The sequence below is a fragment of the Perca flavescens genome, chromosome 15 (assembly GCF_004354835.1).
Source record: "Perca flavescens isolate YP-PL-M2 chromosome 15, PFLA_1.0, whole genome shotgun sequence".
Taxonomy (NCBI): Eukaryota; Metazoa; Chordata; class Actinopteri; order Perciformes; family Percidae; genus Perca; species Perca flavescens.
Window position 1 is genome coordinate 720559 of NC_041345.1, and position 18833 is coordinate 739391.

An 18833-nucleotide genomic window follows, 5' to 3' on the forward strand; every position below is an offset into this window, starting at 1 on the left:
AGAATTTGGCCCACCCATGAGAGAGAGAGAGACATCATGGCTTTCAAACGAGCAAAGTGGTAGTTGGTCAAGTTCCTGTAACTCTTTCAGCTCCTACTTAACGGCACGATCTTTCCCTTTTCCCTTCTCATAGTGGTGGTTAGATGGCTGTGATTAGAATAACAAAAAGGTCAGTTCCTATGGCCCACTTGGCCAGTGTGAATGCAAATGACAAAACCAGTTTTAGGGGAGAGTAGTTAGTGGAACTGTTTGGGGAAAAAAAATAAAAGATGCCAAGTGTGAACATAGCCAAAAATGAAATAAAAACTAATATTTAAATTCAAAACTATCATAACCTCGTCATCAACAGCAGCCCCTGTCTGAAGAATGTGGTGAAGCCTCTTACAGATGGCGTTCAACAGGATCTAACATGAGTAACAGCCAGGAGATTTCACAGTAGATTATTAACTCCACATACCGTGCTAAGTGCTAAGACATGCCTGGTGGCCCCACACCCTTTAAACACACTGCTGCACAGCTCTGTGGTATCTCTACATTAGGTCTCCGCCAGACGCTGAGAGGGAACTTCCTCTCCTTCCTGAGCTTAGGAAATACCTCTTCTCTTAGAAATCCCCCAGCACCATCCGTGGTTACGTCAACACCGGGCACGCACAACATGCCGCCTTCTCAAAACCACACTAATCACACATTATAGAGCAGGGGGGGGGGTCGAACTCAACTTCACTACGGGCCACACTGGAAAATAAGAGTCACATCTAGGGCCGGACATGTTTAGTTTGTTGATAGGCTTTTATTTAAATCGAAAAAGTCAAATATCTTTGACTGTATTATTGCGTGTGTCATACAATCTTCTGTTTTGTCCCGTAGGTAGCAGCCTTAACATCTTCTCACTTACAGTTAGGTCAACATAAAGTCCTAAAGAAGTCAGGAGAAAGTTCCCCAGCCATCATAGGAAAAAGCACCCCAAAACGTCAAAAGAAAATTATAAAAACGTCAGAAAAAGCGGCATAAACATCAGAACAAAGTGGCAAAAACGTAAGAAAAAGGGACAAATGTCGGAAAAGCAGCAAAAACGTGAGAAAAATTGGCAAAAACATGATAAAGTGGCAAAAACATTAGAAAAAGCGGCAAAAACGTCGGAAAAAGCGGCAAAAACGTCGGAAAAGCGGCAAAAAACGTGAGATAAAGTGGCAAAAACGTCAGAAAAAGTGACAAAACAGCAAAAGAAAATAACAAATCGTCAAAAATAAATGACAAAAACTAGGTGGGCCAAAATGTATTGTGAACCTGAATGGATATGCGGGCCGGATCAAAACCTGCGAGGGGCCGAATTTGGCCAGCGGGCCTCGAGTTTGACACACTTTAGATGCATTACACTTCACTCTGTCACCCTCCTCCTCCGCTGTTAGATACTAGAGCTGCAAAGATTAATTCTTTAGTTGTAAACTAATAATAATTATTGATAATCCGTTAATTGTTTTGAGTCATTTATTATGAAAAAAGGTAAAACTTCTGATTTCAGTTTCCTAAATGTTTCTTCAGATATAACCCTTGTTATAAAAAGAAGTCACTTTGAGGCAGAGACACCCAAACATACACAAGGCAGGAACTGAAATCACTTTGTGTAGAAGTGCATTTTACGTTTTTTTTTTTTTTTGTGTGTGGCCGGGTTGGCTCAGTGGGTAGAGCAGACGCACATGTACTTGGACACAGAGGCCTAGGGTTCAAGTCCGACCTGTGACGATGTCCAGCATGTCTTCCCCCTCTCTCTCACCTAGCTGTCCTGTCAAATAAAGGCAAAATACCCCAAAATAATCTTTAAGATTAATTTTTAGGCCTTTATTTTTATAGGACAGCTGAAGACATGAAGGGGGGGGAACGACATTCAGCTAAGGGCCGCAGGTCGGAGTCGAACCTGCGGCTGCTGCGTCGAGGAGTGAACCTTTTATTGCTTTTTTATTACTAAAAGGGAATGGACATTGGACATCTGGAACAAGAAACTATTGATACAAAACCATTCTAATGTTAACAACTATAATTCCATATGTACTTGTCAATTGATGTGAAATTTCCTAATAAAAAGATAATTTAATTAACAGTAAAACTTGTGTGACGGCAGCTTGTTAAATGTGAATATATTCAAGTGTCTTCTCTCCTCTGGGACAGGAAATCTTTGAGTTGGGGACAAAACACTGACCCACATTTTAGAGACAGAACAACTAAAGCTGCAACTCACGATTCTTCTCACCATCGATTCATCTGTTGATTATTTTCTCTCCGTGAATGGATTAGTTGTTTCGGTCGAGCTCGGAGACCGAAGGCTTACCAGAAGACCTTTTTAAAAAGACGAGGTGTGTCTACAATTGTGGGTTTGGAGCCTTGTGCAAGTTTAGCACATGAGTTGTGCAAGAAGTGTAAACGGGCACGACTTCCTCATGGTTTCACACACATTACTACTCGCTGTCTGTACCTGGCATCTAAGTGTTTACATACATGTATACAAGAGTTGAATTTCCATTTTTAATTGATGCTACAAAGCCCAGTTGGAGTTTAGTGTTGAGAGACTGTCAGGGGTGCCCGGTTAGCTCAGTTGGTGAAGTGTGCACCCATATATCAAGGTTTACTCCTCAACGCAGCAGGCCGGGGTTCGACTCCAACCTGTGGCCCTTTGCTGCATGTCATTCCCTCTCTTTCCCCTTTCATTTCTTCAGCTGTCCTGTCAATAAAAGGCTTAAAATGCATTATCATCTTATAAAAAAGGAGAGAATCAGGGAGGTATTTTGCCTTCTGTTAAAGGGGAATTTCTTTTGTTGCCCAACCTATTTTCCTATGCATTGGTGTCTAAGTAAATAATAAGAACAAACTCTTTAAAATTGGTCCAGTATTGAGCGAGAACGCTGTAACTGTCAGCCACTAACCGGGATGTTCACCGTCCGTTAGAGTCCACTAAAAGTTCTGTTGTTGCTACTGACAGACTCAGATTATTATTCTAAGTGTGTTATGGGATGGATCCCTATAGAGATAGAGCTTTTAGTTCAAGAGTAAGATCCTTTTAGTTTAACATGAAACAGCCCCAAAATCACCATTACCAAACTACACCAGACTTTTAGCGTGTATAGAGCCAGCGTATCTCCACCAGACTCCATGTAAATAATCAGGACTTTTAGCGTGTATAGAGCCAGCATATCTCCACCAGACTCCATGTAAATAATCAGGACTTTTAGCGTGTGTAGAGCCAGCATATCTCCACCAGACTCCATGTAAATAATCAGGACTTTTAGCGTGTATAGAGCCAGCATATCTCCACCAGACTCCATGTAAATAATCAGGACTTTTAGCGTGTATAGAGCCAGCGTATCTCCACCAGACTATATGTAAATAATCAGGACTTTTAGCGTGTATAGAGCCAGCATATCTCCACCAGACTCCATGTAAATAATCAGGACTTTTAAGGTGTGTAGAGCCAGCGTATCTCCACCAGACTATATGTAAATAATCAGGACTTTTAGCGTGTGTAGAGCCAGCATATCTCCACCAGACTCCATGTAAATAATCAGGACTTTTAGCGTGTATAGAGCCAGCATATCTCCACCAGACTCCATGTAAATAATCAGGACTTTTAGCGTGTATAGAGCCAGCATATCTCCACATGTACTGTAAATGGGTGAATTAAGGGTTTATTTCAACCAACCCAGAGTGGTGATTGTTGGAACAGTCAACACAAGAGTTATGCCTCCTGCACACTGGCTGTGTGGCGTGAGCATGTCAGCTGTGTGGCGTGTCCATTTTTATTTTGGCTCCCATGTTAACAGGTTAGAGCGTACACACTGCCTGCGTGACACGCATAAAAATTATAAATAATTATTGGTTTTCTAATATTGCACCTGTCAATCCAGAAGGAAATATTCTGGAGCCTATTCTGCCATCAATACTGCCAGCGTTGTCTTTGCTGTAATCAGATCAGAATATATTTATGTTTATGGGAAACATCCATGTGTCCAGACAAGGCTAGCAGCAGCAGCAGCAGTAGTCAGACACCTTTCTGGTGGGAAAGACGTAGAAAACACCACGCAACAGAAACGCAACGCTCAGGCCACACAGCCAGTGTGCAGGAGGCCTTAAAGAAATAGTTTGACCTTTTGGGAAATGTGCTTATATTTATTGCTGAGCGTTAGAGGAGAAGATCGGTACCTCTCTCACGTCTGTACGGTAAATATCAAGTTACATCTAGCAGCTGGTAAGCTTAGCCTATAAACACTGGATCACCACACACACACACACACACACACCCACACCGTGTGTAACCATGGTATCCATTGCAGGGCTTTTACACTGAACTATAAAGGTGTATCCTTAATTTATCTGCAGCACACATTCCTCACAGTTAAAGCTGTTCAAATACATGATTAACCTGAGCCAACAGCGTATGTCACTTCACAAACGGAGACGGAGATGAGTCAGCAGCAGAGGAGCCAACGCCAAAACACACACTGGCCTCTCCAACCACACTTCTGTGTTAGAGGGGTGTGATATCAGATATATGAACGCTGAAACCAACCATTACGGTAATCAGTCCTTCCAGAAAACTGATGAGTTTTTTTGTGATTGTTGCAGGGCAAAAATCCTTGATTATGCGGCACGTTTTCTTAACAAATGAGACGGAATATGCAATATATGATATCTATGCAATTTTATGCGATGAAATTGTGGGAACTTGCAAAAATTGCAGTTTGATGAAAAAAAAAAAGTGATTTGATGACGTAATGACGTCACTTCATAACAGGACTAGTCTAACTCTGGGGGTTACGGTGAATAAGCTAAAGTCCCAATAAGAGATGAGAAGGGTATGTATGGACTAGTCTAACTCTGGGGGTTACAGTGAATAAGATAAAGTCCCAATAAGAGATGAGAAGGGTATGTATGGACTAGTCTAACTCTGGGGGTTACAGTGAATAAGATAAAGTCCCAATAAGAGATGAGAAGGGTATGTATGGACTAGTCTAACTCTGGGGGTTACAGTGAATAAGATAAAGTCCTAATAAGAGATGAGAAGGCTATGTATGGACTAGTCTAACTCTGGGGGTTACGGTGAATAAGATAAAGTCCCAATAAGAGATGAGAAGGGTATGTATGGACTAGTCTAACTCTGGGGGTTACAGTGAATAAGATAAAGTCCTAATAAGAGATGAGAAGGCTATGTATGGACTAGTCTAACTCTGGGGGTTACGGTGAATAAGATAAAGTCCCAATAAGTCGGCGTGTTCCTTTAACAGGTTATATTCAATTAAATGTTATTTATAGCATCAAATCATAACAAGAGTTATCTTGAGACACTTTACAGATAGAGTAGGTCTAGACCACACTATAATTTACAAAGACCCAACAATTCCAGTAATTCCCTCAAGAGCAAGCATTAGCAGTGGCTAATGCGACAGTGGTGAGGAGCAGTGGCAATAATAGTCACAATAAAGATAATGGATCAGTGACTAGAAATAGTAGTCGTAGTAGCTCATGGCATAGCAGAATCCTGAAAGAATTGAATCAGGACAAAAAAATATCGTCCCATCCCAGTCACTGCTCACAGAAATGGTGCTATCCTGAAAAGATCCTCTGCCTTTGACAGCTTTCTCATTTAAAACCATTAAACAATGGAATCAACTCCCAGGCAGTCTGAAGTTGTCTGTAGATTTTAATAATTTCTCTCGAAACTTAAAGAAATACATCCTCAATAACCAGCTATGTGAGCATCGGCACACTTAAAAGCTTACAAATGTAATACTGAAGTACATTTTTTTGACTATGTTGTATATATTTTAGGCTGTGATAGTTTTTTGATTAGTTTTTCATTTAAATATGTGATTAGTGTTACTAACTAATCTTGCATGCATTTGTTAGTACTACTGACTTGTTATTTGTAATATAATGTTTTAATATTCTGTGCACCTGCCCAGGGACTGCAGATGGAAACTAGCATTAGCTAACTCCGGTACAAAACATCTTTTCGTAAGATTAATGTATTTTGTACATTGTCCCTGACAAATAAATTAATTAAACAAATAAGTAAGGGTTAATGCCCAACGTGGTGTCCATTGTCAGGTATTAATGGACTTCGGTGAGGCGTGCCTCCGCCGAAGTCCATTACTTAGTTCACATTTTAATTAGTTTTACAATCGAAATCTAAAGTTTATCCAAATAATAAATAATAAAGTTTCCCTGGTTACGCCTGACGGTTTGACTAATACCTGGAACAAAACGATTTAGAAATAATAAATCCACATTTCCTTTTGATTGTCAGCTTCACCGGCACTCCTTCAGTAGGTGTCCTACATCACTTTTTAATGGACACCCTGCAGCCAATCAGAATCGAGTATTCACCCAGACCATGGTATATGTCACAATATCACACTAGCTTCTGTAACTCAGTGCTTGCCTTCTAATACAGCATTTCTTTCTATGGTCTTAACCCTTTAACACCTCACATGTTAACTCCTCCTGGTTTTTTTTTTGCTGTTTTGACTATAAAATTGTCAAACAATGTGCAATGAGTTAGTGCTTTTGTTCAGCCTGACCATGGTATAACATAAATTAAAACCCCACATCTTTAACTCAACTCACCCAGATCTGCAGCTTGATCCTCTTGTCGTTGCGGAAGACTGTCTTCACCTTGAAGTCGATGCCCACGGTGCTGACGAAGGCGGAGGTGAAGGAGTCGTCTGCGTAGCGGAACAGGAAGGAGGTCTTCCCCACGCTGCTGTTGCCGATGATCAGCAGCTTGAACATGTAGTCAAAGTTCTGGTCGGCCGCGTCTTTCGGGGACGGCTGCTGCTGGAGCCGGGACTCGCTCGACGCCATCTGGAGACGCAGCAGAAGAAGTCAGAGACACTGAATAAGGATAAGCTCTAAAAATGATTATATATATATATATATATATATATATATATATATATATATATATATATATATATATATATATATATACACACACACAGTACAGGCCAAAGGTTTGGACACACCTTCTCATTCAATGTGTTTCCTTTTTATTTTCGTGACTATTTACATTGTAGATTCTCACTGAAGGCATCAAAACTATGAATGAACACATATGGAATTATGTACTTAACAAAAAGTGTGAAATAACTGAAAACATGTCTTATATTTTAGATTCTTCAAAGTAGCCACCCTTTGCTTTTTTTTTTGATAACTCTGCAAACCCTTGGTGTTCTCTCAATGAGCTTCATGAGGTAGTCACCTGAAATGGTTTTACCTTCACAGGTGTGCTTTGTCAGGGTTCATTAGTGGAATTATTTCCCTTATTAATAAAAAAGCAAAGGGTGGCTACTTTGAAGAATCTAAAATATAAGACATGTTTTCAGTTATTTCACACTTTTTTGTTAAGTACATAATTCCATATGTGTTCATTCATAGTTTTGATGCCTTCAGTGAGAATCTACAATGTAAATAGTCATGAAAATAAAAAGGAAACACATTGAATGAGAAGGTGAGTCCAAACTTTTGGTCTGTACTGTATATAAAAAACTAATCAACTGTTAAAAAAAAACACAACTGTGAAATTTGCCTCAATACTTTTGCTATTTAAACTTTATTTTTTCAGTTTACTTGCAAAACGTAATGAGCTAAATAACTGGTTTTCTCAATTATTCTGTTTTTGTGATCACATCATTTTGATGATTAAATTCCGATTAATTGCACAGCCCTACTAGGAAGTGAAGCCAGAGTCGAGATTTTTGTAGTCTGGGTCAACAGAAGTAGAGCTGTAATTGGGCCTTAAAAGTTCGCACCGAGCCCGACAAGTACATGTTGATTGACAGCTTTCGATTACAGCCCGACATTATTCAAGCACATTATTCACTAGACTACAGGTGGAAATTAGCAACTGTTGCTATAACCTGGCCCAAGACATTATCTTGTAGTACAAGTTCAATGTCTGTCTGTGCATTGTCCCGGTTTCAAATAAATACATTTCCAATTCCCCAAAACGTTTTGAAAATGAATCAAATATAGGGACCACAATGGAAATAAGTCTTTGGGCTTTATTGTGTTATCCCTAACTATTTATGTATTTTTAATGTATGACGCAGAGTGCTGTTTCATATATGTTTTTATATTTAAGTGGTCAAATAAAATCAAGGATGAAGGATGGAGGGAGGGAGGGAGGAAGGGAGGGAGGGAGGATGGAGGGAGGGAGGATGGAGGAATGATGGAGGGAGGGAGGATGGAGGAAGGGAGGGAGGATGGATGGAGGGAGGAAGGGAAGAAGGGAGGGAGGATGAGGAAGGGAGGGAGGGAGGATGGATGGAGGGAGGGAGGAAGGGAGGGAGGAAGGGAGGAAGGATGGAGGGAGGAATGGAGGGAAGAAGGGAGGGAGGATGAGGAAGGGAGGGAGGGAGGATGGATGGAGGGAGGGAGGAAGGGAGGGAGGAAGGGAGGAAGGATGGAGGGAGAGAGGAAGGATGGAGAGAGGGAGGGAGGAGGGAGGAAGGAGGGATGGAGGAGGGAGGAAGGAAGGAGGGATGGAGGAGGGAGGAGGAAGGAAGGAGGGATGGAGGAGGGAGGAGGGAGGAAGGAGGTATGGAGGAGGGAGGGAGGGAGGAGGGAGGATGGAGAGAGGTGCTGGATGTACGAGTACATCAGAAACAGGGCAGAGGGTTCACTTTATGGAGCTTCTCAACTCAGAAAACTTTGAAGCAAATTGTCAATTTAGTAACGATTTTCGCAAGACTGCCTATATTCGAAATCTAAACAGTTAATTTCTCGCCTAAAACGTCGTCAGAAGTGAATTTAGTGATGAATAAGATGGCAAAAATGGATAAAATTGTCCCATTGTTGGCCTGTCTATGTACCTGCTATGGGTTGCTTCTCCCTCTTATGAAGCTTTTAAATGTATACATATTGAGCACTTTATTTACACATTAATTGGTTGTGGTGATTAACCTGCACTTTACACTTTAAGCCATATTACGATATCCAAAATCTAAGACAATATCTAGTCTCATATCACAATACTGATATAATATCCATATATTGCCCAGCTCTAATTGACATCTGTAGAGTTTAGCTCCAGACCCGAGGAACCGAGCATCGGGAGAGAAGTTGACGACACGGTTCTGGAGAAAGTTCCTGTTTTGAGCGGACCCAGCTTTGACCTTCCTGTCCCTCGAGGCGTGACAAGACTTTCCACACCGACGCCTGAGCAACCTCGGCTGCTGCCTGATGAAACGCTGCTGTTCACCGACAATAACATCTTTCACAACCTCACTCCGCTGAAGCACAAAGGGCTGGGCCATAGAGAGAAAATCAGATATCAGGATATTCACCCACCTAAAGGCTAAAGGATTATTAGGAGCACCATACTAATTAGAGATGTTCCGATACCGATACCAGTATCGGTATCGGCTCCGATACTGCCTAAAACGCTGGTAACGGTATCGGGAAGTACTGGAGTTTATGCACCGATACGATACCACGTAATAAAGCCCTAAAGAAAATCTACATTAAAGTAGTTTATTTATGTTCTTTTTCCGTCATAACTGACTGTCAAACTGGACAATAAAAGAAAGTTCTGGGGCATTCGTTGTTTGTGTTTGTTCATGTTTCACAAAGATAGAAATAATATCACATCAATACAGAGATAGTAGTATACAGCTGTTAAAACCTAATGAAATGTATGACACTCTGGTATCGGATCGGTACTCGGTATCGGCCGATATGCAAGTTCAGGTATCGGAATCGGTATCGGGAAGCAAAAAACTGGTATCGGGCCATCTCTAATACTAATACCGTGTTTGACCCTATCCTCTCAATGTGGGCCAACATTTCTAAAGAATGCTTCCAGCACCTTGTTGAATCAATTACACGTTACTGTTCAATTACCGTTCTGAAGGAGAAAGGGACCCCCACACACCATTACACCCCCACCACCAGCAGCCTGCCCAGTGGTAACAAGGCATGATGGATCCATGTTCTCATTCTGACTCTACCATCTGAATGTCTCAACAGAAACCGAGACTCATCAGACCAGGCAACATTTTTACAGTCTTCAACTGTCCAGTTTAGGTGAGCTCGTGCAAATTGTAGCCTCATTTCCGCCCCCCAGGACTACCTCATACAGGGATGCTTTTCCTTTTTCCAGACCATTCTTTATAAACCCTAGAAATGGTTGTGGGTGAGAATCCCAGTAACTGAGCAGACCAGCCCGTCTGGCACCAACAACAATGCCACGCTCAAAGGTGCTTAGATCATCTTTCTTTCCCATTCTGACATTCAGTTTGGAGTTCAGGAGATTGTCTAGACCTGGACCACACCCCTAAATGCTACAGTCTGCAAGCAGCTGCCATGTGATTGGTTGATTAGATAATTTCAACATGAAATTGAGCCGGTGTTCCTAACAATCTTTTAGGTGAGTGTGTATTGCCCAGCCCTAGAAGCACAGGAACTTGCCATATAAACACAACCTCTCCAGAAACATGCTCTCTGGGTGCAGAACGTTCTGTGTTCGAGCCGTAACTCTAATCTCCCAAATTAATCCCAACTCACATGATGCCCGTGCAGGGTGAGGGTCTCCGGGGGACATTTTTTGTGTACTTAAACATCGATGGGAATCGTTTGGATTTAAAACGATTACAATTCCTACACAGATTCTTGAAAAACTAATAATAATTAATATGCTTTTAGGTCTGTTTTGGTGAGCCCAGAGGGGAGATAGGGCATTTTAAAAGTAGCCTCTATCGTGGCCGGGTTGGATCAGTGGGTAGAGCAGGCGCACATAAACATAGAGGTCTTTGCCTCGACACAGAGGTCCAGGGTCCAAATCCGACCTGTGATGATTTCCCTGCATGTCATGGCTAGCTGACGGTAGACTACAGAGAGAGTAGCTAACGGTAGACTACAGAGAGAGTAGCTAACGGTAGACTACTGAGAGAGTAGCTAACGGTAGACTACAGAGAGAGTGGCTAACGGTAGACTACAGAGAGAGTAGCTAACGGTAGACTACAGAGAGAGTGGCTAACGGTAGACTACAGAGAGAGGAGCTAACGGTAGACTACTGAGAGAGTGGCTAACGGTAGACTACTGAGAGAGTAGCTAACGGTAGACTACAGAGAGAGTAGCTAACGGTAGACTACAGAGAGAGTAGCTAACGGTAGACTACAGAGAGAGTAGCTAACGGTAGACTACAGAGAGAGTAGCTAACGGTAGACTACAGAGAGAGTAGCTAACGGTAGACTACAGAGAGAGTAGCTAACGGTAGACTACAGAGAGAGTAGCTAACGGTAGACTACAGAGAGAGTAGCTAACAGTAGACTACTGAGAGAGTAGCTAACGGTAGACTACTGAGAGAGTAGCTAACAGTAGACTACTGAGAGAGTAGCTAACGGTAGACTACAGAGAGAGTAGCTCACGGTAGACTACTGAGAGAGTAGCTAACGGTAGACTACAGAGAGAGTAGCTAACGTTAGACTACAGAGAGAGGAGCTAGCTAACGGTAGACTACAGAGAGAGGAGCTAGCTAACGGTAGACTACAGAGAGAGGAGCTAGCTAACGGTAGACTACAGAGAGGGGAGATTTTTACGTCCGTTTCGGAGCGACAGAGGGAAAATATTTCAGTCGACACATTAAGTGGAACCGAAATCGTTCTAATCCGGTCCGGTTCCTACCGGTTTCGGTACCCAACCCTAGTTATAAGTGCAGAACCTCAGGTGTTTTGGGCACCTGCTGAATGTAAAATCAATCAATGGGAGCATCAAAAATGACTTTTCTAGAGCTGCCAGATTAATTGATTAGTTCTCAACTATTAAATCAATTATCAACTACTTTGATAATCGATTATCTCTCGGGTTGCAGTCCCATTGACCTGCAACGTCTTGTTTTTCTGGGTCAAAATTAAAATTTCTAACTTTTTTCACTTTTCCCTAAATTATTTTCCTAACTAATCCATCAACGAGACAATAATCCACACATTAACCCGTCTATGTCCCCCTGTCGACCATGCAATCTTTTGTTGAAAACGTTTTTTTTCTTTTGTCGTCTTTTTTTCGACACTTTTGTCGCTTCCCCCTAATGTTTTTGTCAATTTTTCCGGCGCCTTTCGACATTTTGTTTTTTTACGTTTTAATTGCCCACATTTTTTTTTATCATTTTCCGACATTTGTCACTTTTTTTCAACTTTCTTTTAGGATTTATTTTCCTCAAAAAGCTGTAAAATTGAATAAAACATCCAAATTAAATGAAAGTACTCAACTGATTATATATTTTAACTTAAAAATAGCGTTGTAGGGAACCCTCCATGTTACTTTTTTGTTGTTGTTGACAATTTGGTTGAAAGAAACCCAAATTTCTGATGTAGAAACTTCTTGAAAATGGGTCACATTTGACCCGAGGACAACAAGATGGTGAGCCTAATCGATAATGGAAATACCCGTTAGTTGCAGCCATAGTCCCATGAATTGAATTTATTGGTCATAACCAAAGGGTAGCGTCAGAAGCTTCAGCTTATATAAACTGTTGTTAAACCCATGTTGCTCTACTTAAGTAAATTTACTTTGTTACTGACCACCTCTACTGCATGTTTACACTTACAGTTTACACTGGTGTTTACCAAAGAAGTGTTTTGTAATTTCAAAAGCATGTTTGCTTTATTGCACATTTTACCTGCAAAGCAGTATCTGTTATTGATTTTGTTCCTTTTGTCTTTTTTCATCCTCATCTTTTATATTAATATAATGTGCAAACATGTTATATTGCGTTGTGTTCTAATGTTTACATTTTTTAAAGAGGTAGTAACATTGTTGTACTGTTTGCAAAGCACAAAGTTAATTTATTACGTACATATATTGTACTGAAAAAGCACTTTTGTTGTATTACAGTAAATATTTAGTACAGTAACTTGGTTCATGTTTGAATCAATGTCATATCTTTATGTACTAGTAATTCTATACAATAATAGGTCAAATGCAACAAGTCAAAAGACCAACTGGACCTTCTTTGCCAGTTTGCACACATTTCTTTGAAGGATTTCAAAAATATCGTCTGAATATCGATATTAAGATATTGAAAAAAAATAGAGATATTCATTTTTGTCAATATCTCCCACCCCTAGTTGCTCCATAATGTGAAGAAAGATCACTTTCTAAATCGCTGCTTTGAATTTGTACCGTGTCTTCTCCATTACGTTACAGTATACGCAGAGGGAACTTACAGAATTAAGCAACACAGCACAGTAACAAGAAAACAATGCCGTGTTAATCTTGTAGTTTACTGTATATTACATCTTTGTTAAAAAAGGGGAAGAAAGAACCTTTTAAGGAATGATTGTAGAGGTGGTACGAGCCTACTCGGTGTTTGCAGACACCCTGAGCAGCATAGTAAACATGCAGCACATGTGACCGGGGTTACCTCAGGCTTAAACCCAGCTGATGGGAAAGCTGGAGTAAGAAAACAATATCACTTTTGAGTGGGTAGCTCTATGCTGCACGAGTGTTTTCCCCCAGGTTTGTGGAAGACTCAGGCCAGACTGATGTCATGAAGTGGTGTATGTATGACACGCCACTTCGTATGCCATTACTGGCGTGTTATCACGACCCATACTTGCTTTTTAGCGTGTTTATCAACGCCTTTTGGCCTCGATTGACTTACATTACCTTAAGATTGCGTGTGAATTGACGCCATAGAGAGTAGTATGAATGTACAGTACAGGCCAAAAGTTTGGACACACCTTCTCATTCAATGTGTTTCCTTTTTATTTTCATGACTATTTACATTGTAGATTCTCACTGAAGGCATCAAAACTATGAATGAACACATATGGAATTATGTACTTAACAAAAAAGTGTGAAATAACTGAAAACATGTCTTATATTTTAGATTCTTCAAAGTAGCCACCCTTTGCTTTTTTTATTAATAAGGGAAAAACTTCCACTAATGAACCCTGACAAAGCACACCTGTGAAGGTAAAACCATTTCAGGTGACTACCTCATGAAGCTCATTGAGAGAACACCAAGGGTTTGCAGAGTTATCAAAAAAAGCAAAGGGTGGCTACTTTGAAGAATCTAAAATATAAGACATGTTTTCAGTTATTTCACACTTTTTTGTTAAGTACATAATTCCATATGTGTTCATTCATAGTTTTGATGCCTTCAGTGAGAATCTACAATGTAAATAGTCATGAAAATAAAAAGGAAACTCATTGAATGAGAAGGTGTGTCCAAACTTTTGGCCTGTACTGTACCTGGGCTGAAAAAGGTGACACATCATTCACAATGTAATAACAATAACTTAGAACAGTAACTTAGTTCACCAGTAAATTCCTGTTAAACGACAAAAACAACCACTGGATGGGAAAAGGGTATTTTACAACAACTTTGAATGTAGCACAAGGCTGGCGAGGCGAATTTCAAGTGAACGCAACATCGGTGTTGTTTTTCCGACAACGGCAGCTATAGACTGGTGTTGGAGTCCTCTCCGGTGAAATAAAGACACACTTTACACTGTTTAGCTGTCAGCATTTTAACCTGGTTTACTCCAGCTGCTAGCTAACGGTAGGCTAACCTTATCTGCTGCTAAAGTGTAGATAGTGTTAACTAGCTAACGGTAGGCTAACATTACCTGCTGCTAAAGTGTAAATAGTGTTAAGTGTTAATATACAGTATATATATATACACACACACACACACACACACACACACACACACACATACATACATACATACATACATATATATATATATATATATATATACACACACATACATACATATATATATATATATACACACACACATATATATATACACATACATATATATATATACACACATACACACACACACACATATATATATATATATATATATATATATATATATATATATATATATATATATATATATATATACATATATATATATATATATATATATATATATATATACATATATACATATATATATACATATATACATATATATATATATATATATATATATATATATATATATATATATATATATATACACACACACACACACATATATATACACAAAATATATACACACACATATATATACAAAACATACATATATATACACACACACACACACACACACACACACACACACATATATATATATATATATATATATATATATATATATATATATATATATATATATATATATATATATATATATATATATATATATATATATATATATATACACACACATATATATATATATATATAAATATAAAATACAACAATACAACCATTAACACCCCGTTTTTTCAAGTTATGACACCTGTCGTCATTACTTGCCCATAGGTTTTCAACCACAATGTAGTAACTGCGATCACTTTTTGGCAAGGGGAAAAGTGCATTTTATGGGTTGTATTGCTCCTTTTAAAAAAGGTATTTCAACGGGTAGAACGTTCTGGGTGGGCTATAATCTGTCAGATATAAGCGTTGATTGATAAAGTGATTTTGAGGCATAAACAATCTTTAACTGACAAGGTTTAAAAAGCTGCAATCACTTTTTGGTAAGTGGAATAAAAAGGATGGCTTTTAAAATCTCTGATTCCAGCTTGTTAAATATGAATATTGCTGCCTCTAGTGTCTTCTCTCCTCTGCAACAGGATAGAATATCTTTGAGTTGAGGACAAAACATGGGCTTTTTGGGAAACAATGACCCTGGAGCTCCTTTATGGCACACTGGAGCAGCATTAATATCTCCAGTAAAACAAATAATAAGTCCCTCAGCTCAGCTGGCACGGTTAGCTAACCCTGAGCCAGCAGGCTGCCTGCCCCGCAGGGAAGGACCAGTATTGATTAGTTGGCAGCTGCCACATCGGTTATTTCATTAGTGGGGGAAAGACTGAACCACAAACAGAGATCGGCGATAAACACTACGACATTAGTTTAATCCCTTAAAGTGGGCAATGGCTCATTTACGCTCCACTGTGACGAACAAAAACAGAGTCCCTCGCTGTGTTTCATTCAGTGAGGAGAAACCTGCGTCAAGTAGAAAGAAAACGTAACTTTTTGACTCCGAGTGAAGGTGCCTAAATGTTAATTAGCACTCGGTGTTTTTGGAGGAAGTGCGAAGCAGAATAAGACATTTTGAACTTACCTTCTTTTGAAAGAAAGCAGACGTCCAACTGGAGCGTTAACAGCGACGGTTTAGAACGTTAGAATGATAGTTTGGAACGTTGGCACTAATCGTTTAGAACGTTAGAATGATAGTTTGGAACGTTGGCACTAATCGTTTAGAACGTTAAAATGATAGTTTGGAACGTTGGCACTAATCGTTTAGAACGTTAAAATGATAGTTTGGAACGTTGGCACTAATAGTTTGGAACCTTAGCTTCCTTATCGAGTGTAACGTTCACGTTACGCGGCTGTGTTCCGTTGTGATGCCGGGGGAGAAAGTACAGGTAGCACCTGAAATATCCTTTTCTGCTGCGGCACCGGCAGCCGCGCTGCTCTGCTCTGCTTTCCGCCCTCGTCAGGAGACTTTTTTTTCCGGTTCTTCGTTCGCGGTGTGGAGCAGCTCCCGGATCTCGGTCGTGTGGCTGCCGCTGGAGCCGGAGAGTTAACACCGCCGCCGCTGTGTCAGGGTGAAGCGTAGAGCACACACAGCTCGAGGACAGGAGAGGGCTGTGTGCAGTGTGAGCGCGCGGACACCAGATCAAAACGCCCCCGGAGGAACAAGACGACGATCCCAAACACACGTTTAACAAAATACACACTCAACTTCAGGGGCGATGCTAGGACCAGACCTTTAGGGGGGCTAATGAGACCGTGACATGGATACAGTGCCCCCCCCCCTGCTTAATCAGTAATTTAACTGGCTAACAATTAATATATCTATGTATTATTATAACAGAGGATAAATGCAAAATATTGAACATATGAAAAAACTACTACCACTAAATAAAAAAAGAAAACTTTCCTTGACTGGGTTACAGGTGCATTGTATTGACAACAACTGTTTGCCTTCTGTCACCAACAGACTAGTTCCCAATCTCTCACTTGAAGCATTAAAATAGATTTTTTTCTTTTAAATAAAAAAATAATTATTTTTTTATTATTATAATTTTTAAGGGCACTGAGATGAACTTTAGGGGCTTGAGCCCCCCTAAAGAGGGTCTAAAATCACCACTGCTCAACTCACAGGCCAACCATATTCTAATTAATAAAAAATAAGTTTAGATTGAGGATTTTGTTTAGTTCTTTAGTGAACTAAATAAGGTGCCAGAGTGCATCAAAAAGCATCAAAATACATATTGGCCGCTCAGTTTAAAATGTATGTCCTTTGAAAAATCATCTGATGTGCTGCAAAGCTGTGACTGAGTGAACTTCTGAGATGAGAAGCAATATGTTTTAATTATTATTATTATTATGATTTGATGCATTTTGACAAAGTTTTGGATTTGAGTGTGTTTCTGGTGCGTAGGTGCTCATCTATTACTGAGATCAGACCGTTGCAGCTCTACATTTGCCACATTGAAGAGATGATTGAATAAAGTTGCTTCAGATACATAATTAATCTAACTGCAGGGCTGTTCTGTGGTATTACTGCAGTCCCAAATAAGGGTCCTTGAACCAGCAGCAGTCTCAGTGTGATGGCTGCAGGAGTGGCTCTCTTTCTTACACTCAAACACAAACACATTTCCTTGTGTAGAGGACCGTGTCTGATGAACATCCTCAACACTTCTTTTCTTTTGCTCTGCACACTCAAGAGTTGAGGAGTTTTTTAACAAGTGTAACATTTTCTTCACAGTCTTTAATGTCCCAACTTGGCGGATCCAAATAATCCTCACTTTGTTGTTTGTTCGTACAGAAGTTTTTTTTTTTTACACTTAAAAGGTGCTGTAGAGTCTTTTACCTTAACTCCTAAATTAGGCCAATGAGGTGGGATCAGGGGAGAACTTGCTCGGACGCGTGTTCTGCGTGCCAATAATTAATATCCACAATCTGTCTACATTTCGGTGCTGTGACCCATTTATTTCCCTCAACGGCCTGCTTACTGTCGCACAAACAATACAGTCCATTTCATTTCATTTCTGGTTTAGTTCCATTCATTTTCCTTGTCAAACTAATCAAACACTGACACGGTGAAAAACTGTCTGCTTTCCCCAATTTCCACACACCTGTGTACCTGTAATGAAAATGTAAATGGACTGTTCTTATATAGCGCTTTTCTAGTCCCAACAACTACTCAAAGCGCTTTTATTAGTACAGGTACCATTCACCATTCGCACACATTCACACGCAAGGTACCACCTGCTCATCAGATAAACATTCACACACATTTACACTCCGATTACCTTTATGCCTTCCCAAAGGCAGTGCTCCACCCAATGCTCAAACATAAAACTGCACATTAATTGGCATAACCAACATGGGTTGCCTATGAAAAACACAAAGTGGTGTAATGGCTCCAACAGGTGCTGTTGGCCCCAATATTGCTTTGCTGTACCACTAGCTTTACCATCCAGGACAGGTATACCTACTCTTCTTACTATTCATCCTGCACATACACTTATTCTCACTACTCTTATAATGTTACCACACTGCACATAGCTGTACATACTGTACAGATCTGTCTATATGGTTCATTCAGAATATCCATATTTATTGAGTTTTTCTTAATATATATTCTGTCAATACACTGCATATATCTATATCTATATTATTCTTACTACTAGTATAATGTCACTGCTACTACGTTGCACATATCTGTACATGTTGTTCATACACTGTTCATTTTACATAGCCATGTTTACTCTGCTCTTATAACACTGAAATATATGTATTGT

General features: G+C 39.9%; 1 protein-coding gene across 2 annotated transcripts in view; it reads right to left on the reverse strand.

Moving 5' to 3' along the window:
* The window catches only part of rab3db (RAB3D, member RAS oncogene family, b), a 33635-nt gene extending 16929 nt beyond the window's left edge, over positions 1-16706 (reverse strand). Inside the window, exons 1-2 of one of the 2 annotated variants that reach the window (XM_028599432.1) lie at positions 16453-16706; positions 6616-6852 (exon numbers count right to left, since the gene is read on the reverse strand). In XM_028599432.1, coding sequence (XP_028455233.1) covers positions 6616-6852 — 237 coding nt within the window. In that variant the 5' untranslated portion in view covers positions 16453-16706. Of the gene's footprint in view, positions 1-6615; positions 6853-16141 lie in introns of both variants that reach the window. The other variant, XM_028599431.1, reaches the window with a different exon arrangement.
* Between the last annotated feature and the right edge of the window lie 2127 nt (positions 16707-18833).